Below are 23,700 nucleotides of genomic sequence, written 5' to 3' on the forward strand. Positions count from 1 at the left end.
TAAAAATAAATCACACCATGACTACTTCCTCTTGGTCACAGAATAGAAACCTAAACTGATCAATCATAGTTTGAACAGAATCCTCTAAATGCGGTCTCATTCGTTCAAACATGAGCATGTCATTAAACTCTAATGGAAGAAGAGTTGGCCACCAACAAATGGCTAAGTTTTTGCTGTCCATGCTGTTTAACTTGCAGTTTTCAGCAATTCTAAAATTAAAAATACATTAACACTTTAAATATCAGTATAATAGTCTTCAAATGTGAAAAATTGTTTCATTAGGTTCGACATTAATCAGTATGGCCCTGGTGATTTTTAGGTGTTCCTCCCTATCATTGCACCTGATTAGATTATTTTAAGAATTAGACATTTAAATTTAATCTCAAGTTTGTAAAAAAATTAACTGTCCTTTTGATTTAAAAACCGCGAACATAAATCTTTCAAAAAACTAAATCAGTTTGAAAAAGACAAACGTTTATTATTACCCATTAATACCTTTTTCAATATTTCAATTATAATTTGCCGATAGCATTAACTTATCTAAATAAATGTTAGAAGGCTGAAAAAAGCATAAAAGTTGTTTTAGAACACGTTGTAGTGAAAGCATTATAAACTCACTTAATTTTTTTTTCTATCTTAAGCAAGTATAGTTTGGATGGGTAGTTGTTGGTAATAGATTATGGGAATCAGGGGCATATTCACAGTAAACCAATGGCCACATTGACCTCTCACACCAAGTCATAATTATTAGCTAATAGCTTCAATCTTTACATACATTTTACCAAAGGGTTGGAAAAAATCTATTGGGCTGGTTTTGCTGGTTAAAACTGGATTTTTTTGTTGAATTCAGATTTCTCAAAACTATTTTACCCTATTACAATGCTTATTTTTAAAATAAGTAAATTTTAGGACCATATTTGACCAATAAAGAGTTTGTTTCTGAAATAAATTATCTCTGCGCAGAAATATCTGCAGAAATTTCAGGCTTGTTTTCATTTAGTCAAATTTTAGAAATTGCTATGTTACAAAACAGGCCATCACTAGAACAATGAAAAATACATAGTTCTATATGCGATTCAAAGTAAGCTAAAAAAAGTTTTAAAATGGAAAGAGAAAATGGACTTAATACATTGCCTGACCTTAAATATATCTCAGTTACAAGGTTAAATAATTAAATTCTTATCTAACTACAAAATATACTGCAAATTTGTCAGAATAGTGTTTCTGAGCAACAACAAAAGTTCCATTGAAGTTTTGGAGCTAGTGACCCTAAATGAAGTTTCGCTTACTTTAATTTCAAGAACATATGAAACGCTGAAAGAAAAACCTTGCAAGCAGAAAAAGAAATATCCTGGACATAACTTTTTACTAGTCAATCGCAATTTTTGATTACTGGATAATATAGACAGACTGAGTATTCTAAAGCTTAGAAACTCTTAAAAACATTCACAGCCTTAAGCCCATTTAAGTACATATCCTGTAAGAGGATGAAAATATTGGGCAAAATTCTTGTTGAAAGTTTCAACATTCCGCTGGTATTGCCCATCTTGTTAAAATGTTGCTCTTACATCACAAGACACAGCTTTATTAGTATATTCTTCACACGAGCAATTTGCACGTCTGCTAGAAAATCCGAAATTCCTTGCAACTTTAGCGCGATTTCGTAGACTTGTCAAAGTAAGAAACTTCATTTCGGAGACTGGGGGGCGATTCTGTAAGAGATCGAATGAGAATTCGATCTCGATACCCTATACCATGTCGAGATCGACTTTGACAATTTACATTGATTTAGGCTTATTCGAAATCATTACCGAACACCATTCGTCAAGATCTCGAAGTTCGAAATGTAGTTTTCGATCGAAAATTGGATTTCGAATATTTACAAAATAGGCCCCCAGGGCTTTTCCAGGTCTAAAATGGTGGGGCTGTACAATGGACCTCTTGTCCAAGTGCTGGGTAGGGCTTGACCAAACCCCTAGTAATAATAATAATAATAATAATAACCCTCCCTTATGTATCCGTTTAATATTCCTCCCCTTAATCGGTAAAAATTGAGGAATTTGGACACAAAGATTATCAGTAAAAATTACAATATTTGTAACCCTTACCAAAAAATAAGTTGGTTAAAAAACACTTCGGATAACTTGTATATCAACTTGGTTTTCAGTTTGTATTTGGGACAAATGCCTACTTAAAAATAACTTAAATCCTCTTTATTAATCAACTTATTTCCAACTAAACCAGAATCAACATTTACATTTAACTACTTAAAAGCAACTTAAATCCTACTAGGGAAACATCTAAAAACCAACTTAAAAATATTGTAATTTCCTGACTACTAAAAACCAACTAATTATAAACTTAGCAAAAGCAGTATTTTCCTACCAACTGAATAACAACTTATTACCCCTTTAATAGTAACTTGAAATATGCTGACAACTTGAGCCTACCTAATACCAACTAATAATGTGTATACAAACTAAATACAAACTGAAACCCAACTTATTTTTTGGTAAGGGAACAAATACCAATCTCATAGCAGTCAGTGCCCATCACTACTAAAATGTGTTCACTCTACATCAATGATATTACCAGTTGGACAACCAGGCTATGTGGTTTAATAAAGTTGTGTATGCCTGGGGGTAATGGTTATAAATAGTGCCCCTCCTGTGGAAAAGATTTCATAACATTGAGGAAGTCGATATAGTAGAAAAAAAATTCTTAGACAGTTCAAATCACACCCCCTGAAGCCCAGTTATGCCCATAGAGGATAGAGTGATAATCCAACATGGAAGGATATATTGTTGTATGAGGCTAAGTACTTAGTACTTAGCCTATGAATGTACTAAAAAACTCAATTTTACAGAAAACAATGCTTTAACTCTGAACAAAAAGTAAAATGTAAAGCTCTTACTTAACAAAATGTTGGAACACATATTTCAAGATTTGAAAGTTAACATCTGGCAGCTTCTTCAGGAGATCTCTTAGTGCAAATAGACGACAACTTTTATCCTGAATTCCTACACAACCAACAGTGGTAAAAAACAATTGAAAAATAAATTGATACGTCATAAAACAATACAATTCGTATTAATTTTTCAAGTATTAATAATTTAAAAGAATGTATCTTAAGTATAAATATACAGTATAACAAAGTCTAGTTGAAGGGATACTTCCACATAAAAATTTTAATACTGAACCAAGGGTAATTACTTTAAAAAAAGTTAAGTAAAAATTTTCAGATTTTTTCATTTCAAACATTTATCTTCTTTAGACTTGTTTTAAGTTGTAATTACAGCCTCAGACCTTTATTTAAATGTTGTCAAAGTGTCAGTGACTTTTCACTTCTGCATCATTTTTCTCTACATTGTGTTGCCTTTTTACAGACTTAATATTCTCCAGGCAATTTGTATGACTACAACAGAATTCACACATCTTTAAAATTTAATCCAAATTAACTTGAATTGAAGTTTAGGCGAAACTTTGAAATGCCAAGAATTCAGTGGTAGTTTTGCAATTTGTTAAATTGAGTATACTCTCAGGAAGCACTCAAGTTTTTTAAAACTATTTGAAAACTAACAAACAATGCCAAAAAAGTGCTGAATTAATTAATTTAACTTCCAACCATTGATTTGGTCAAAAAAATCTAGCCAGAATTAACTTCTGGCTAAATTTAATGACCAAATCAAGAATCCAGTGGTGGTTACAGAATACGTATAGGAAGAGCAGATTTTCTGCTGGAACTGACAGAACAAAATATATGCACTTCCCACATTGAGTTTAAAATTCCATCCTCAAATTAAATAAATTGTCAAAAGTTATACATGGTAATTCAATCTGTAAGAATAAACCCGAACGCTTGTCAAATTAGGCAGGATTTCAAGATGAGAATAAACTGTAAACCTATCAATTTACTATAGGTTTACTTTAATTGAACTTTTTTTGCTAACAGCAATGTTATTAATGACCCACTGCAATTTACAGTCAATCTATAGTGAATATTAAATTACTAAACATGATCTTATATTCATAAAATTGAATTAGTATTTGCCAATGAAAATTTTTGCTAGGCTAACTAAATTTGGTACTCTTAACGAGGTTATGCTCTCTTTACATTTTCTTAATCAAGTTAGGAAATATAAACAATTTAGGCTTAAGAGTTTAAATAAAATAAAAAGAGATATTCACTTGCAATACCAGTAAGCTCATCCATGACCGAAGCTGGTAAGAGAGGAGGTAAACGTTTTGAGAAAAAATCCTTCAAAGCAGTTGCCACAGCATTGACTGGAATGTCCAATTCACGAATTGACACTGTTGAGTCTTCGTCAAATTTTTGAAATAGCAGATCAACATGAGCACGATTTCCTGGTACCCTATAAATTCCTTCAGAGTCTAATCCTTCTTCTTCAATAAATACTATACATTTCTCCACAAATAAGGGAGTTGCCACTTGATCAGACTGTACAAAATCTTCCATTTCTTGAGCTGCCTGATTGGCCAAATTCCCTTTATTTGCCTGATTTGTATTATTTGCAGTTTTTTTCTTCTTCTTTTCTGTTTGACGTTTTTGTCTTTCCTAAAAATAAACAAAAAACACCATAAAAAATATAGCACTAAAATATTACATTTTTTTGTTGAAGATTTAACTGAAAATGTTTTTAAAATAGTCGAAGTAAATTCTTTACCAATTACTGGGATTAAAAGAGTAAAAACAATCAGATATTTAGGTTTCCACCTTGATGAAAACCAAACATGGACTCCTCAAATTCAAAGTATAATTAGTAAAATCAAATCAAGAATTTCCATACTTAGGATAGTAAAACAATTCCTGCCATCTCACATTCTGTTGCTTAGGTATAAAACTTCTATCTTACCAATCTTTAATTATGGAGATATATTATACTGCAATGCATCTCACGAAAACTTATCACGACTGCAAGTATTTCAAAACTCTATGGGAAAGATTATCCTAGGAGTATCGATATAAATAATAATAATAATAATAATCAGCTAGGCTAATACCCAAGGCACCACCTTAGGCCTAAGTCATCACGCGACTTTTGAAGCCTTAATTCAGGTGGCCGGGTTATAATGCGTAGGAGGGTGGTGGCAAGCCCTGCATGCCACGAGATCGAGCCAACAGCTCCCTACACTAACTATTACCGTTAACCTAAGCAAGTTTTTATGGAAGGGGAAACCGAAGAACTCGGGGGAAAACCCCTTAAACCAGTGGGGAGAGAACTTGCAAACTCAACGCGGAAGGAGTTGTTCTGAGTTTTCACCCAGTGCCACAAGCTGGGATCGAACCCGGCTCCTCTTGCCGCGAGGCGAAAGTGCTAACCACTCCGCCACCCCACCTATGTCGGCAATAGGACTTATTTAACCGAAGAACTTCAACAGAATATGTTCATACGCAGCTATCATGGACTATACTTGGTACACGAAGAAAAATTCATACAGCCACTTTTGTCTTCAAAACTTTTCATGATTTACACCTGTCTTACATAACAAGTTTGTTTACTAATGTTAACCTTATGCATTCGCATAACACCAGAGGATCTCATACCAATTTATTTATTCAAACCCAAAACTCAAATCATAGTGAAACCAAAATATCTTATTGTCTTGCAATACTTTATTATTATTATTATTATTGAGTGGGGTGGCAAGCCAAACACTTCGACCTAAGGTCCATTGTGCATCCCCAAACTGGGTGACTTAAATAAGTCCTATTGCCGACATAAAGCTTAAAATCTGCCCGGCCGTGATATTCGAGACGTCATACGTCTCTAACCGATGCATACCCAAATGCTCAAACCTCTGGGCTGCATAGTAATCACAGCAATACTTTGGAATGCGCTACCACTGGAACTAAAAAGTATAAATATCAAAGACTTAAAATTGTTTAAATTGAAGTTTAGATTACCTAAGGACTGGATTTTTTTTGACAAATTTCAAACTTATCTCTTTCTTCTGTTTTAACTTAAATTTAGAGGACCAATATGTAAACTAGCCTCTTTATGCTCTACGTATTAAAAATCTTTAAAAGTATAACTTCAAAACTAAGGGAAAATGTTGTAATAAGAACCCCATGTTAAGACTTAAATGTTTAATATTTAACAGAAAAACCATGAAATGTTTTCTTGAAAGGTATATGCTGTGTTGAACAATAGTAATAGCTATTTGGTAATTAAATTTCCAAGTTTGGATTTATTGAAATTAAAAAGACAGCAGCCACCACTTTTGAAATTCTCAACTGGCATCATGTCAACTGACATAAAGGTAGTTTGGTTTTTGCATCTTCTGTTGTGCAGCTCTTTGGCTTTTTAAAAGGAAATTGCAACCAATATTTAGCTGAAAGAATGACACTAATAGGGAAATAGCCATGTATACCTATTTGTTAGTTGAATGTGCTATTTATATTAATAACTTTTAAAATTCAAACTAGGTGATATATAGAATAGCGTAGCACTGGTCCTTCAAATTTTACTACTCAATTTATTTAAATCAAACAGTTACTGCTATTAAAATTATTAGAGAAGTGAAACATACTTCCTCTTTTTGCCGTCTTTTTTCTTGTTTCTCATCATCCCTCAGTTTTTTTCTATCTTCTTTCTTCTTATTGGTTTTCTCCGCTGCATGGTCCACCTTTTCCTACAAATTTTTATTTTGGAAGCATATATTTAGATAAAATACTGGCATATTTCTAGACTTAACCATCACTAAGAGCTTACCATATTAGAAATTAAAGATTTGGTATCTTCTTCCCCAGGTGGTTTGCATTGCAAAGTTTGTTCCACTTTTAATTTAGCTAAAATTATAAGCACAAAAACATTAATATGATTTAATTAAAAAAGCTAAAAGTCAAAATTAAACTTAAGTTAAATAAATAAAAATAAATAAAATAAAAATTGTGGTTCATTAGGGTGCAAACATGTGCAGAAAAATTAATACAAGATGCAAAAAATTAAAAATATCAGAACATTTTTAAAATATCCCTTAATATTTCCTTAAATGGTTTGACCCATACAAATTTTCTATAAAAACTCATGATGCTTTACAATAAGCCTAATTAATCAATCAAATGGAACACAGAAATATCAAATTAGTTTTAAGATATGCAGTTACAAGGTATGGCAAGCCAAATAATACTTATGATACATAAAATTTGATAAAAGGAGTGGGTAAGGTTATTGCCCAAAAATGAAACAAAAAATCTCATATCATCAATAAAGAAATTAAGGTTTGGTTTAATCTTTAAATTTCAAGAAAAATTGAAGTTTGTTACTTGTTAAAATACATTAATAAAAGCTTTTTTAGTGTTTATCTAAATAACTATTAATCATTAGAATTTTTTTAAAGCCCTCTTAGACTAAAAGTAAATACTAAAACATTTATACAGGTTCAGCACATTTTAGAAAAACCGCAAAGGTTTAAAAAAAAATTATAAGCAAAAAAAATGAAGTACACGACCAATTTGAGCAACAAACAACTCCAATAGCTACAAACCAAATTCCTAACCTAAAAACCAGGATAAATAGCTACCTGTAACAACAAACTTTATTATACTGCAGTTTAAATTTGGTGTTATTGAACTAAAAAATTTAACTTAAAACAAATTTAACTACTACATTCACGCTAGGAATTGTAAAACCTGTAACAAATCAAAGGACACTTTACACAAAGGCATTCATTCTTGGGTATTAATTAAAATAAGGCTAAGTATATAAAAATGTAAATATTTATAATTTTAAATCCATGTGAAAAACAGCCTAATGGTTTTCATAAACTTCTACAGATCATCGAACATAGCAATACTGTTGATGATATGCATTTGAGGTCTTGGTGCAAGGAAACTTACACAGAGGTGATATAAGATTTGCTTCAGTTGCAAAGTTTATTGGTTCAAGTGAGCTTGCTACTACTCCGGTTGAAGACTGCTGTAATTGATGTCGATTCACTCCACCAGAAGTAAGTGGAGAGTTAGTACCAATTAATGGGGTTTGATGACGCGCTAGACTTGACAGTGCAGCAGGAGCGCAAGACGGGAGAGTTTGATGAAGAAGCTTCTTTTTCTTCAAGCGGAAAGACCTTTTATTTTTGTATTTAGGGCGATGTATGGATGCTTTAAAGCGTGGGTCTTCCTCTTGAGAAAGATCACTTCCTTCTGAAGGAGGCGTCATTTCTCCGCTAACTGATTTTGTGTTTTACAAATTGATAATAGGAAGTGATTGAAAAGATAGAGGGTTGAAGGAAGAAGAGAAAAGATAGATTGTATTGATAAAAAATGCTTTAAAAAATTGTATCAAATAAAACTACGTTTAAAGTAGTAATCATGTACCAGGTACATTTTGACAATATATAGATAAAACAATATTTTTCCAAATTATTTAGTGTTGTAAAAAGAGTGTTAAAATAAAAACAGCAACCATTTATATTAATCCATGCCATGCTATGCCAGTAACTCAAAATAAATCCAGTGAATTTCACAATAATTAGAGTGATGCTTATTATTAATACCTTTATCCATTAATGGATCTAGCGATTGAGCTGAAACCAAGCCTCCACTACCTCTACTAGCCGATGAACCCCGCATTTGAGATGGATGATAGAGGGGTAAAGGGGGAGGTGTTGGACCTTCGTAAGAAGGAAGCCTAGGTGGAGCCACAGGTATTCCTCTTTTCTTACGCAACTTCTTGTGTAAAGTTACTTTTCTTCCAACTTTACAATACATATCTCTTTGTTGTCGACGCTCTAAGGAACTCCACTCGCTGTCAGAGTCCGAGTCTGATTTTAAATTGGTAGGGCATAAAAAAATTACTCATTTTATTTTCCATCAAAAAGAGCGAAACTTGAAAAATGTGCTACTCGAAGTGAAATATTTAAGTGCAACAAATTTATGGGAAAAATTATGTTTCCCCATTTAAGTTGTTAGATTCAAATAACTATACTATGGCAGTACAGTTGGTGGTAGCATGCTAAACTGAGAAGTAAAAAGGAGCTAATCGTGGGCAAGAGACCAGAAGCGATGAATTGAGAGGCGTCAAAATTCTGACAATAACATATTCTACATAACCTTAACTTAAAAAACTTCATAAGGGATGTTTTAATAATTTTATTTACGGACAAGCTATATTCAAAAACGAAAAAAATAGGGCACTGCCAGCCAGAAATATAAAAAGATAATTTTGCCAAAATTTCAATTAAGTCGTCAAATATTAATCCATTTTTTTGGCAAAGGCAGGTTAACTTAGATCTAGTTATTGCTAAAAAGAACTTGCTTACGAATAGAAATAGCTCTATTAAAATTTTTGTATGGAACAATTATTATCTGAGCTCAAAAAAGTCTAAAACATACAGAATTTCATGTAATTTTTATATTTCTAAGCAAAAAGGGAAATGGACTAAGGGTCAAAAGTAGGTTTGAATCAAAAGATAGCCATTAGGCCAAGAGTTGGCTTGAAGGATGACCCAGAGGTCAAAAGTGGCCTTGCATCAAGAGATAAACTACAATCCAATAATGGGCTTGCATTGAGAGATGTAGCACTGGCCAAGAGATATAAAACCCACTATCTCACAGTGGGAATACATGGACAAAAAGCTCACTGACTCAAGGTGGGTTTGCATTGAGAGTTGATCTACTAACAGCAGGTCCATAATTTTTGAGGTGGCCCATTGACACAGAGCAGTTGCCTTTTGAGAGATGGCCTATCACAGCATCCATCAAGAGGTACATGACCTATTGATTGAAAGGTGCTTCAATGGAAATCCATTGAAATTAATGATGACCAATGCGAACTCAAATCAAGTGAGAAATGTTCCAGAGAAGCTCACATTACGATTAGCTACAGGAGTTGAGAGATGCCCCAGAGCTTAATTCAAGAGGTTGTCTAAAGACACAATGGTCAGAGAAGAAATAGAAGTTTCGTCCATAAGGTTGTCAGTTGAGGAATAGTCTCCTTTTTATAAAAATTCAATGCATTCTTTATCAGCACTATAATAATTGGCAATCCAACTAAAAATGTTTTTAGGAAACTTTGCCAACTTTAAATTTTCTCTTAATAATTTATCTGAATGTTACAAAATGTTGCAATACTACTTCTAAAAAAGTGTTGTCAATTTTAGGCTCAAAATATTTACAGTAAGTTGAGCACACCTTTGAATTAAAAAAATTAAGACTAACTAATGAAAACCAAAAATTAGATCTGCATTTATAAAAAAAAATTAATTTTGATTAATATCTTTTTTGAGCATATATAAAAATTAAGACGCCATTTGCCCGTTGATTAAGTATTGTGTGGCACTATAGTCTGAACTCCACGAGTAGCATTCGTATGGAATCAAAATTAAGTTGGGGTCGGGGTTAAGCTACCCCCGAAAAAAAATAATACTGGCTTTTTTATAACTAAAAGAACTAAATAATTTAGTGGATGAAGGTTTATTGTAAAAAAAAATGTCCAAATAAATAAGCTCCTTTAAAATTCCAAAGTTCAAACAAACATTCCTGAAAATTAACCCCAGAACATAACACCCGACTTTTTATCTTTTATGTGTCCTCAAAAAAGAATGCTGCAGATATATTCACAAAACTTTCAAACAACCCTTACCAAAAAATAAGTTGGCTAAAAACCACTTACGACAACTTGTATTTCAACTTGGTTTTCAGTTTGTATTTGGGACAAATGCCTACTAAAAAATAACTTAAATCGTCTTTATTAATCAACTTATTTCCAACTAAACCAGAATCAACTTTTACATTTAACTACTTAAAACCAACTTAAAAATAATATGTAACTTCCTGACTACTAAAAACCAACTAATTACAAACTTAGCAAAAGAAGTATTTTCCTACCAACTGAATAACAACTTATTACCCCTTCAACTAGTAACTTGAAATATGCTGACAACTTGAGCTTACTTAATACCAAGTTAATATCAACTAATAATGTGTATACAAACTAAATACAAACTGAAATCCAACTTATTTTTTGGTAAGGGCAGTTTAATAATTCCAAATAATAGGAGATGACCTTTTAATTCAAGGTTTATATCAATTTTGATTTCCCTATTCACTGGATTTCTATGTACAGCGACTCCGCTTACTACTGCCGCGACCGCACGCTGAGGTTTAATGTAGAGTCCCTTCGCTCGCATCCCTCAAACGAGTGGAACTGTCTAACCCCCCTCCGGCCTCAAACCCTCAATCCTCTAGTCTCGCTTTCCCCCAAGTATGGTAGGCTACCCTGGCTACGCGGTAACAGACCGGGGACTCTGGAGTTACGGGGCCTAGAGAAAGAGAGATAATACTGTAAATTACGAGGGTCTTCTAGGCTATGGTAGAAGTCTTAGGTGAGATAGTACCATATTGTACTATTCTTGTGGTACTCATAAAATAAAGTTAACTATTTTGAATACGTGTAAAGTTAATGTTACCAACATAATCTAACTTCTAAACATGTGATAGTTTTTTTAGGCTTATAAATGACATTAGAACATTCTATATGAGACCAGTTAAATTATTCATAAGCTAGGGGGTCACTGGTCATAAGGACCAGTTTAATAATTTATATGCTAGGGGGTCACTGGTCAGAAGGACCAGTTTAAAAAAAACCTTATTTACAAGGCTGGTAGAGAGTATAGCTCAAGGCAAGTGCATATCAATTTTCAGGGCTGTATACAAATTCCGAACCATTTATCACCATGCGCTCTCACTATGAATATTGCTAACAAATGTAATATTTTATTTATTTAAACACATCTCATATTTTTCTGTAGTTATGCGGATGGTCCACACCTCAGTTTTAAAATCTTGTAACTAGAGTTACAACTTTTATAAACTAAGGTAACGATATATTTGTCAGGTTTGTTTGACAAAACAATAGAATGCCAATTTAATTAAATTATCATTTGAAACCATTTTACAACCAATACCCAGTTCATTTATGGCATTTAAAAGCTGCTCTGGTGCTATAAATTGGTTACATAACACACATTAAGGCAAGTACAAAAAGTGGTATAATACCTTTGACAAAGGCTTCTCTGTGTCCCTGCCTTCGTGCTAGAGATCTGACTCGATTGGGTTTACTGTCTTGCGGCAATGAATAAGAATATTCACTAGGGTTTCCACCAAACCCTTGTACAGCATCTTTAACATGAGCATAGTCAGTCCCTAAGTCAATACTTTCAGGAGTAGCAAGTGGTGCATTTGAGAGGCCAGTCATCTTAGCTAGAGTTGCTCCAGCTTGGTGTAGATGTTTTCCTGTCCGTGAACCAGTTGAGGTGGTATTTGTACTAAGTCGATTAAGGGCATCAGTTAAGTTTTCAAATTGCTTGAGATTGAGTTTTCCAGGCTGTTACAGAAAAATTTTAATATAGATCTACTCCAATTTAAGATAAAATTATTAGGTCAAGAAAATCATGCATGAAAATATTTCATAAAAAAAGGGCCAGATTTAGCTCTAAGATGACTGTAAAGTATGGAGTTTGTTGAAATTTAAAAATTACTTTCTTGTTATATGACTTAAACACTCAAGACTTCAATAATTTCAAATGGAACATCTTTAAGAATAAAATTATGTTCTTTGAACTCTCTAATTTCAAGTCATATTTTGCTAAATTTTCATTAATCCTAGTAGAAATGATCTTTGAAAAAATTTATCCAAAAAGGTTTTAATACAAATAACCATATCAGAGAGTTAATACTTAATGCTATTAATATGTTTCATTAATACCATTTTATCAATTGAAACATAAATAGTACATTTAACAATGATTTAATTGTTCAAAATCATTAAGTCTATGCATTTATTTTCTGGGAAATACACCAGAGCTTCTATTGTCCTAAAATTTAAAAAATAATTATAATCCTATGCAATTAAATAAATTTAAATGTTAGAAATTAAGTGGTGGTTTCATCATTTATCTACATTGAATAGTTTCCAAATCACACAAAATGAATGAATGAAAAAAGTTTTGCCTCTTTCTTAATTCATAATCTCAAAGTGTTAGCTTCAATTCTTTATACATTTATGTGCCCCATAACTACAATAGCAGATAATAACTTAATAAATAGATGAAAAAAGCTGTATTAGTCAAATGGTAAAGGTGGCCCTTACTTAATATGTAAATTAAAAATCATACGTCCATAACTGAATAAGAAAAAAATAGGTCTTCATTGTGATTGGAAACATCTAAAAATAGTTGTACTCATAACTTGAATTTTCAGTATGAACGGCAAATTTTCTGCTTTTCAATGGCTTAATAATATATTCTCCTTGATAACAATAAAAACATACTTTTGGTTTATTGTTCGGCTTCGGTCTAGTTGGAGGCGCTGTTTTTTGCCTCTCGGAATGATACGTATGGTATACCTCATTGTCAAGCCATTCTTCAGTTCTAGAGTGATAGTCACGTTCAAAAATCCTATTCTCAGTCCATCCTAGTAAGTAATTAAAAAAAAATTTTGTAATATAACTTGAAATTAAGATAATTAAATTAAACATAAACCAAAAAAGTGCAGCAAAATTTTTTGTGCGTTTCAACAACGAATAAAACTATATCAAATATAAGGCAGAATCAGATCCAGTAAATTAAAATAAAAAGTGCAAAACCCATTGAACACACAATTTGAGCACAGTTATAGAAATCCATTTAAGATATTGGCGAAAAAAGGAAAAATGAAACTGAAAATTTGACAATACCTATTAAGTCTTGGGAAGTATATCACTCCTATCATAAGGCTTCAAACAAAAACCACACAAACTATATAATTTAGGAATCTATTCTATGGTAAAATATTTAATTTCGGGTTAGAAATAAATAACCATAATTACAAGGTGAAATAAGTTGAAGAAAAAATGACTCTGCATGAAATAAAAGCATTATTTAAGTATTTTTTACAAAAGTACAGGATCATTTTTTCTTCACTAGTCTACAGAAAACTAATTATGCAAAGTAATAAATAGAAATACAAGAGAAAAAGATTAAACTAAGAGTACCCTCATTTAAGCTGGTTCGGGAAGCATGGTGACCAGGATGAGACTGGCCGACTGAGGAAGCCTTCTTGAGGCGTGGGGGTGGTAAATCAGGTGGGGCTGGCTCAGGAGGAGGTGGATATGCTCCATAACCTGTTCTTGCCGTAGCCACCGCCATTATAATTCCAGAAAGAACATAGGGTCAGAGAAGAAACGAGAAAAAAGGATAGAAGATGGAAACACTAGTTTAAGGAAGTACCAATATTAAAAGACAGAGGGTATGTTATAGCTAAATACTTAAAATATACTTAAAAAATTGAAATATATTAAATGGCAATTTTGCATACCTACAAAAAGAAAAAAATGAAATATTCTGCCTTATATTTAGGCACAATTCAAAGCATTCCAAAAAAGCATGCTCAAAGAATACATAAATTATTAAGATCCAACCAAGAACTTATCAATGTCTAAAAGCTACCTTGCGCAACTACGCAATGACGTCATTCCACTCTAAAAAACTCCACAGCCTTCCACTTTAATTTAGTTAAACAACAATGAGAACCTTAACTAGTTATCTTTCTTAGGGATCAATAAGTTCTTGACCAAACTAATAACACTTTGTAAGAATTTAGTAAGTTCAAAATTTAGTGTATTAACAAAAGTCACAATATTATTCATACAAATATTATTCTCTTTTTTTAATTTTTTTAACAATCATTGGATTTCAGAAAAATAAAAAACTAACTATACAAACATTTCGACCTCCTTTTTGTAATAGGAGCCTACTTATTTTCATGTGAAGGTATTCAACAAATGACAATATGTGTAGAAAAAAAGGCATAAACTAGAAAATGTACATGTAAACACTTGGAATGTCTAAGGAAAAAGTGTGGTAGATCTGACGTGTACCCTTGGTTTGAATAGAAGTTTTCAAACCTAATTTGTACTTTCTAGTAAGGTTATTTTTTCCACATCTAGGGCCAGCCAATAAATAAAAAAATTAGTATGTTTAAACATTCAATATAGTTTTACCTGCCAATTAATTTTTCTAGATGCACAATGGCAATAAAGTCTTACACATGGAAAATATATACGTATATAATTTCCTGGTATAACGTACATACGTTAATTTTTTTTCAATAAGTATAGAAGTCATTTTAAAATAATCTTTTATAAGTTACGATTTGGTGGGCTAGACATTTTGAATTACAAAACCAATAATCAATGCCTGAGGTATAATTTTTATTCTTTGTAGAGGAAGTTTAATACCCATTTAATTTGCTCAACAATTATGATTGGTTGATGCTTCGAGAAAAAAAGTGAGAGAGTGAAAAAATAATCATAGTACCTTTCATAAGCTTTCACATAAGAAAAAAATTATTAATCAGGAAATGTCTAATATGAAATACTTCAATACATGCTGTAAATTTTAATCAGCAATTCGATGTATTCTTTCATGGTTTTATACCCTGCTATGCTAATTGCACTATTTTCTTGTGTTTTCATCGTTCCAATAAAATAACTTCATCATTACACGATGTAACGGATCCGGTCACCGGATAGCGTCCGTGTCCGTTACAGTGAACCCTCCTATTTTTTATGAACATTTTTAGTTATATTTTTGCTATCAGACGCTAGAGGGATAGCAGTCTAGCGTGGCCAGTATAAATGTCCTGCGCCACGCGATTTCATTGTCTCTTTCTCCTTGTCTCGCCCAGATATGGTTGCCCGTGAGGATTCCGGGTCAACGTTTTGTATCCCCTCGTTGGTATGTTTTTAATTTTTGCCCCAAGAATTTCCTTCTGTATTATAAAGTTTCCCCGAGATATATTATGGCTGAACGAGGTAGTTCCGATGTTATTGTAAGTGTAATTATATTTGAATCAACTTGTGTGGTGATTTTCACTTACAGATTTACTTGCTACTGCACAAGCGATAAGTGTTCAGTTTATTTACAAAATTAAAATTATAAATGGAACAACAAAAAGTCTGCATTGACCTTTAATGTGTTATTTCGACTAAAATTATAAATGGAACAACAAACAAAGTCTACATTGACCTCAACTACTTTCCTCTCCCAGATGCATTCGTGGCTTTTCGCAGTCAATGTGATAAGCTAAATACAATTCACCACTAACTTTACATAAATATAAATGTAACAGGATTTCATTCAATAATCTTCCACTGATAACATAAATACATATGGAATTAATTACTAAAATACATTTTTTAAGTTATATAATTTTTCTTTCATTAGAAGCAGCATATTTTTATAATGTTTTGAGACTGCGTAAGTTAGGGGAGGCAAAGCATATTAAACCAAGAATTCTATCTAGAAGCTACTTTCCTGCTAAAGCATGTAACCACAAACATGCCAATTATTGTATTTTCATAAATATTCCAAATATTAGGCGTGCAAATGCCAATTTTGTAAGCCAATTAAAGCTATGTCACATGAATGAGGCTTGACTTGTTAACCAATAATTAATTGTATTTCAAATTATCTGATCAAGGAGTAACAAATTTATCGCTATGAAAAGGTCAGGAATAGAATATTGTTCCAGACTTTGTTATTCCATACCTACTTTAACAAAACCAAACACTTAAGACCTTTCAATTTAAAATTTTTATACTAAAAAGATTTAATAGGAAACTCACTTGTAACACTACTTAATTAAAAGTATGCCAATAATTTGTATAATGATAAATTTCGTAGGATTGACAAAAATGCGTTTTTTGAATTGATAACAAAAACAATATGTGCCAAAAGTAAAGATTATGTAAATGCCTTAAAGAAAAACGCACTAAGCCGGTGCTGAAAAAACATGCACAGCCATGCTGCTAAAATATTTCCTTTTAAAACATCACAGAAATGATAAAACGCAACACAAAATCAGTTACAGAATATATCAAATCTTTTTTCAAATCACCGCTAAGTCCAGAAGAAAGGGTATCATCATCGTCATCTTCGTCATCATCAGTGATACTATCGGAACAATCTAGATCATTTCTTGCAAAGACACCAGCTCCACTGAGGCTGGGTGCAGATGGAGCAGAAGGGATGTTTCCCGGAGTTGATTTTAAGCTGTTAGACTTTTTCAGATCAAAACGGGGGAATGGGCCTATTGATTTTTGATGAGGCTGATGAGATTGTTCAGCTGAGCCACCCTTATTTAACGGACGTCGTCTATTGGTAGCGTACAAAGAAGCAGTTGTGGTTTGATGGGAATGAGTTGAATGATGACCAGTTAAAGGATGGGGCAAAAGTCGAGGAGAATAATGCATTTGACTGTGATACGATGGAGGGGGAGAGCCCCCACTTGGACCTCCACTGCTTCCACCAGAAGAGAAAGAAGACATTGGTGGTGGGAATGTCAAATCAATTCCACCACTGGAATGTGGGTCTTGAGATTCTTGGTCATGGGAGAAATGTGACGGTGTGTGTTGTCGCGCTGGAGGCAAAGGAGGTGGTTCCCGACCCAATGAAGCCTTCATACTTAAAGATCGATCTAACGATTCGGTACTAGGAAATGCTTGACGATATAGTTCTGTGGTTTATTTTAGTTTTGGAAAGATATTGTAATAGCAGCAAGTACAGTGAGGATGGAGGTGAGAAAAACAAAACAGGAAAAGCCTTAATGATTATTGGCCAGTACAAAAGCGCAAATTTGCACATTCTTAATTACTATGATAAAATTTATACAAGTAAGCTTTTTAACAAATACAAATAAAAAAGCCTTCAACTAAAAATGTCAAAAATAGCAAATTAAAAAATTATTTAATAAACATTACCTGCTTGTAAGCTGCGCCTATTTTTAACTCTACTTGGTTTTACCAGTTCTCCATTTTCTTGCAAATGATCACCAGGATGGAAGACACTGGCATAGAGATCGCTATCATCACTGGGGCTAAGAGGTGCACCAGTGCTACCATCTAAGTGGGGCGAAGAGGGTGATAAAGGCTCATCACAGCTGTCATCAAGTATTCCATGCATACCAGAATCTGTAGGTAGTTGTTCATAAAGGCCTTCAGAGTCTCCCCCATCATCAAGAGATCCACTCCTGATGTGGTAAGATTCTTGACGGGATGGCACAGGTGGAGGGACGGGAGTCCTTTGGCTGTCAACAGAATAGTCTGAATCTTCCATATGGAATGCTTTTTCAATTTGGGGCTTCCTCTCCCAAACCTCCTTAAAAAATGGCGTATAGAAAGCAGCTGAAAATTGAAAAAACCATAAATCTTAAATACATTTATGCACAAAATATATTAGTTTCAAGGAGATAATTGGTAGTCTGAAAAATTACATAATACTCCGAGAATACGAAATTATGAATGATTGAAAAATTATGCTTATAAAATATGTAAATTCAGAAAAAACCTCCAATAATATTTTGTTATTTTTATGTTATAGAGTATGCTTGATTAGGAGCTGGTTTTATTCGAATAGTTAAGAAATTAAATTTAAAATCTTTGAATGGTGAAAAATATTGGTTTAATATGGGGTGGCTGAGTGGTTAGCACTTTAGCCTCGAAGCAAGAGGAGCCGGGATCGATCCCAGCTAGTGGCACTGGGTGAAAATCCGGAACCACTCCTGCGTAGAGTTTGTAAGTTCTCTCCCCACTGGTTAAAGGGGTTTTCCACCGACATCTTCGGTTTCCCCTACCGATAAAAACTTGCTGAGGTTAACGGTAATAGTTAGTGTACCCTTACCAAAAAATAAGTTGGCTAAAAACCACTTACGACAACTTGTATTTCAACTTGGTTTTCAGTTTGTATTTGGGACAAATGCCTACTTAAAAATAACTTAAATCCTCTTTATTAATCAACTTATTTCCAACTAAACCAGAATCAACATTTACATTTAACTACTTAAAAGCAACTTAAATCCTACTAGGGAAACATCTCAAAACCAACTTAAAAATAATATGTAACTTCCTGACTACTAAAAACCAACTAATTACCAACTTAGCAAAAGAAGTATTTTCCTACCAAACGAAATAACAACTTATTACCCCTTTAATAGTAACTTGAAATATGCTGACAACTTGAGCCTACTTAATACCAACTCAATATCAACTAATAACGTGTATAAAAACTAAATACAAACTGAAATCCAACTTATTTTTTGGTAAGGGTAGGGAGCTGTTGGCTCGCGTGGCATGAAGGGCTTGCCACCACCCTCCTACGCATTGTAACCCGGCCACCTGTTACTTGATCACGCACAAGCAGCATTGCTTATGTGGTCAAAGGTGGTGCCTTGGGTATTAGCTCTATTTAAAAAAAAAAATATATATAAATGAACCAGTTTCCACAACTTAAGCGACACTCCAAACCAACACTTAATAATGTCGCAACGGATGCCCCAAATGTGTCAAATCCAACTTACCCTAGGCGTAGTGGCTTTTGCCACAAGGACAGCCTGACACTCCTATTCCTACATTATTAGTTTTATATTTTATTTATTGCCACTCTAGAGATGGCGCCCGAGAGGCGAGAACCACCTTGGAAGCCAGGGGGTCTCCTCTATTTAAGCTCTAGTCCGAGCCGGCAAGTTTCGCGTATGTTTTGGCAGTCAGCCGGAGTAGCTCGCCAGAACTTCCTTGGCAGCACTGTTCCTTTTCATTAGGATATTTTTTTGCCGTGGCAGTTACCCCTGCCACTAGTTATCACAAGCCTGATCTCAAGTTTAACTGCAATAAAAATTGCTCTCTCCTCTCTGGTAATGTTGATTGTTATTTTTGTCACTGTTTTTCGACTATGTAATAAGCATCCGTTGATAGTTTAAGATAAGCTAACCTCACATTGTAATTCTTTTCGGCCCCCAAATAAAGACTTTATTTATTGAAATAAGGTAATTTTATTTCGATTGAAGCAGATTTGGTTTTCCCTTGACTGAATATCGGTTACAATGTTGTTTAAAAAAAACAGTGCACTTGTTGTTTGTATTGTTGGAGTATTTGCATAGCCCTACAATCTAACAGTTATTCTTTATCATAATTTCTAATGTATGTGTATACCATTTTTAGGCGCTCCATCACATTTCTGAACAATTTAGTACCATACACTCCCAATTAATATAACTGAATCTGATAATTTTATCTATACACCTGAAGTATGAACCTTTGAAGGGATTTTAAAGTACCATTTAAGTCATTCCATGCTTTGAATACCCTTGTCTTTAGTACTTTTATTAATATATTTTTGTAATTGTTTCCGGCGAAGAAATTTTATTTTACGCCCCTAGTAGTTCTAGTATCACAAGTGTGTTCCGGGAACCACTGCTGAATAAACGTAGGAACTATATTTTTGACTTTGAACATGAATATGAGCAAATTTTTAATACACAGTTTTTGAAAGGAGTCAACTTTCGCAATCTGTTTAGCTTCTGTTAGGGAGGAAAACTTCGTCTTTTTTGCGATTAGTTTTATGGCACGATTTATTACTATTACATCTTCTAATTTTCCTGTTTTATTCTTATTTGCATTGGCGTAAAAAATTATTCCATATTCCACTATTGATTTTATTATTGATGTGTATAAAATGCGCAACTTATCGCTAGTAAGATAATATTGTAAAGGTCTATTCAGCCGTATTCTTGAATTCATTTTATTTACAGTACATTGTATAGGTTTGTTCCATGTAAGATCTTCGTCAAACCATCCCTTACCAAAAAATAAGTTGGCTAAAAACCACTTACGACAACTTGTATTTCAACTTGGTTTTCAGTTTGTATTTGGGACAAATGCCTACTAAAAAATAACTTAAATCGTCTTTAATAATCAACTTATTTACAACTAAATCAGAATCAACATTTACATTTAACTACTTAAAAGCAACTTAAATCCTACTAGGGAAACATCTAAAAACCAACTTAAAAATAATATGTAACTTCCTGACTACTAAAAACCAACTAATTACAAACTTAGCAAAAGAAGTATTTTCCTACCAACTGAATAACAACTTATTACTCCTTCAACTAGTAACTTGAAATATGCTGACAACTTGAGCCTACTTAATACCAAGTTAATATCAACTAATAATGTGTATGCAAACTAAATACAAACTGAAATCCAACTTAATTTTTGGTAAGGGCATAGTCCAAGATATTTCATAGTTTGTGTTCTCTCTATAGTGTTGGCACAGAGTTTGTAGGCCAGCAGCCTCTTTTTTGCTTGAGTTGGCGCGAAAAGCATATATTTTGTTTTCTTCTTGCTTAGACTCAAACCTTTAGTTTTTAGTTTGTCTGCTAAGCTGTATGTCTTCTTCAGCCGTAGCAATTAATTCATTTACTGTTTTGCTGTTAAGACAGCATTGTCGTCTGCAGATTCATTCCCATTTGAGTGATAAAGTGCTTGATGGAGATCTGCTGTATAAACATTGTAGAGAGTGGGCCCCAGGACACTACCTTGTAGTATTCCGTGTTTACGTATTCAAGTGTAGATACGTGCCCATTATGTGTGACGCATTGCTGTCTTTTATCTAAGTAGGAGGTCATCCAGTTTAAAACTTTACCTTCTATACCCATGTCGTAACTGATATTAATAAGAGCAATTTTCAGTCCATATTTCTTTATGTTCTAAATTTTTGTTAATGGAGTATTTGTACTTGTAGATAGTACAGGTGAAATGTTGCCATGCGTAAAAATGTTTGTATCTACTACGTGAGATCTGTTAACAACAGTCGTATTAAGTCGTACGTTTTGTCGGTTGACTGTTTCATCTTCTGTATTGGGTTTTTGGTTCTCTATAGCGGTTGATTTTCAATGGCCTAGGCCAGTTTGTTCAGTCAGTAACAGTTTTATGGTATTTTGGGTTGCATATCAATAAGAACGTTTTACCCCAGTTCTCTGAATCTAATACTGAGAGATAGAGTTTTCAATTCACAGACTAACTAAGTGACTTGAGATATCTTCCTCCAAAGTTTCCTCGTCACCATTGCATTGAAGATCACATATTTATAAATTGGAGTATAAACATATCGTTCCAGATTTTTATCTTCTGACGTTCCCCAGATTATAATTTGATCTTCCTGTTCGCTTGTTAAGCATATCGTATATATTTACTTTTATTTTCTGTAGATCTAACTACGAAACTGTTGTACAATGTCCTAGCGTCTAATGAGCAAGTAGTTTTCCTGATTTCAGTACTTGTTAGTCCAATATTATTCAGTAAGGTTTTAAGATCATCTACATCAATGTTTTTATTACAGTTGACAATAAAGAAGTTGTATTGGTTTGAAAAATTTACTACGCAGTTAGTTTTTTCCTTATAACCTAAGATTGTATTTTTCTTGTGAGAGTCTTGGTTTGGTGTATTTTTCATATTTGGCTGAATTTGGTTCCTTAGAAAAGTTGTCTTTGATGTTCTTTGTTTAGTTTGCACTTGTTGCTGGTTAAACTTTGAAAGTTTGAAACCAGGTGCTTCACTGTCAGAGTGAGTTAATTTCCAAGTTTCTTTTTTCTTTTTATGAACCAGCTGCCAAGACTCATCCATTTGGTCATTATTTGTCGGATCAATACACTCCTGTAATTCAGTGTAATCTTCTTCCATCAGCTCATTTGTGGCCGGTATTTTCGTATTTCATTCTTCTTCTAATTAAAGGAGTTTATTATTATTCACTCTAATCTTGTCAATATTCTGAATTTCCATCATATTCGCTTGTCTGTCCCATAAGAACCGATATATTTCCTAAATCACTCGAGCCATTTATCATCTTTGTGTAATTTTCCGATTATTCAGAAATGTTTTATGAGTTGTCTTCAATAGCAGTATTTAGTATTTTTAGTTCCCCTTTAATATCTTCTATGTCACTTTCGATTTTATAAGTTGTGGTTTGATGGGAGATTTTAGATGTATTTCTGTTAAGCCCATATTTCCCTACAGGCTTTACAGGCATAGAATCGTTTGGCTCTAGTATTAGTTAGATTGATACAGTCCAGATGGAAATATATGAGGCATAAATCACAAGTTACCATAGTTTTTTCATCTCTCCTGCCATGGATACATCCAACTTCAAGGCAATGCTTTACAAGATAGGCCATTACGCCTAGGCTTACTATAAGTTAGGAGCTAAACTTTGCACGTCTGCTCAATTCAGTTTTTTTGTCATAAAGTTTCTTATTATGAACAAATAAAATAAGAGAACTCCTAAAACCATTATTATGAAAGGGGAGTAATTAAATTGGCTATAATTTGACTACAATACAGGTAAGAAACATTTTCTCAACCTTAATTGATTCATTACACAGACATGAATTACATTAACAAATTAACCAAGGACAACCAGTCTGGTCGTTTCTCATAGTCTCACTTCAGGATAGCCAGAATACTAACAGATGTTGTTCGAAATGGTATTTTGCCAAAATAACCCAACAGAAGATTTGGGGGAATTTAATCTGGCAGCCTGGTTATGAAACGATCTGCCTGGTGTGTAGACTCGCCTAGTTGAACTTGTTGAATATTGTTACTGAAGATGAACCTCTGAATTATTTATGATAAGTCTGACAGATGTGTGTGCGTTTTAGTAAGTCATCAACGGCAAAATGGCGCGAAAGCTGACCTGAGCTTCTTTTGCAACTCAAACCATGGATGCCAAAGGAATCCACACGGCTACAGCAGTTGCAAGTGTGCGGGACACATATTTTGGCGCCCAACAGAAAGCCAACAGCGATACGGAAGGATTTGTCGTCTAATAATGTACCCAGGGATGGTGAAGGAAGCGCATTGA

At 33.4% G+C, this 23,700-nt stretch overlaps 1 protein-coding gene across 9 annotated transcripts in view; it reads right to left on the minus strand.

The window, feature by feature from the left end:
- Positions 1-23,700, minus strand: part of RhoGAPp190 (Rho GTPase-activating protein 190) — a 40,340-nt gene that overhangs the window by 1,276 nt on the left and 15,364 nt on the right. For 2 of the 9 annotated variants that reach the window (XM_090178841.1, XM_090178838.1), the window contains exons 9-20: positions 17,766-18,188; positions 16,904-17,521; positions 13,998-14,126; positions 13,296-13,438; positions 12,023-12,350; positions 8,521-8,787; positions 7,862-8,194; positions 6,735-6,811; positions 6,553-6,654; positions 4,189-4,576; positions 2,915-3,032; positions 17-209 (exon numbers count right to left, since the gene is read on the minus strand). In XM_090178841.1, the coding sequence (XP_090034967.1) occupies positions 17-209; positions 2,915-3,032; positions 4,189-4,576; positions 6,553-6,654; positions 6,735-6,811; positions 7,862-8,194; positions 8,521-8,787; positions 12,023-12,350; positions 13,296-13,438; positions 13,998-14,126; positions 16,904-17,521; positions 17,766-18,188 (3,119 nt within the window). Of the gene's footprint in view, positions 1-16; positions 210-2,914; positions 3,033-4,186; positions 4,577-6,552; positions 6,655-6,734; positions 6,812-7,861; positions 8,195-8,520; positions 8,788-12,022; positions 12,351-13,295; positions 13,439-13,997; positions 14,127-16,903; positions 17,522-17,765; positions 18,189-23,700 lie in introns of all 9 variants that reach the window. The other 7 variants (XM_090178842.1, XM_090178840.1, XM_090178839.1 and 4 more) reach the window with 7 other exon arrangements.

This window comes from Leiobunum rupestre, chromosome 6, assembly GCF_980474605.1.
Source record: "Leiobunum rupestre chromosome 6, qqLeiRupe1.1.hap1, whole genome shotgun sequence".
NCBI lineage: Eukaryota > Metazoa > Arthropoda > Arachnida > Opiliones > Sclerosomatidae > Leiobunum > Leiobunum rupestre.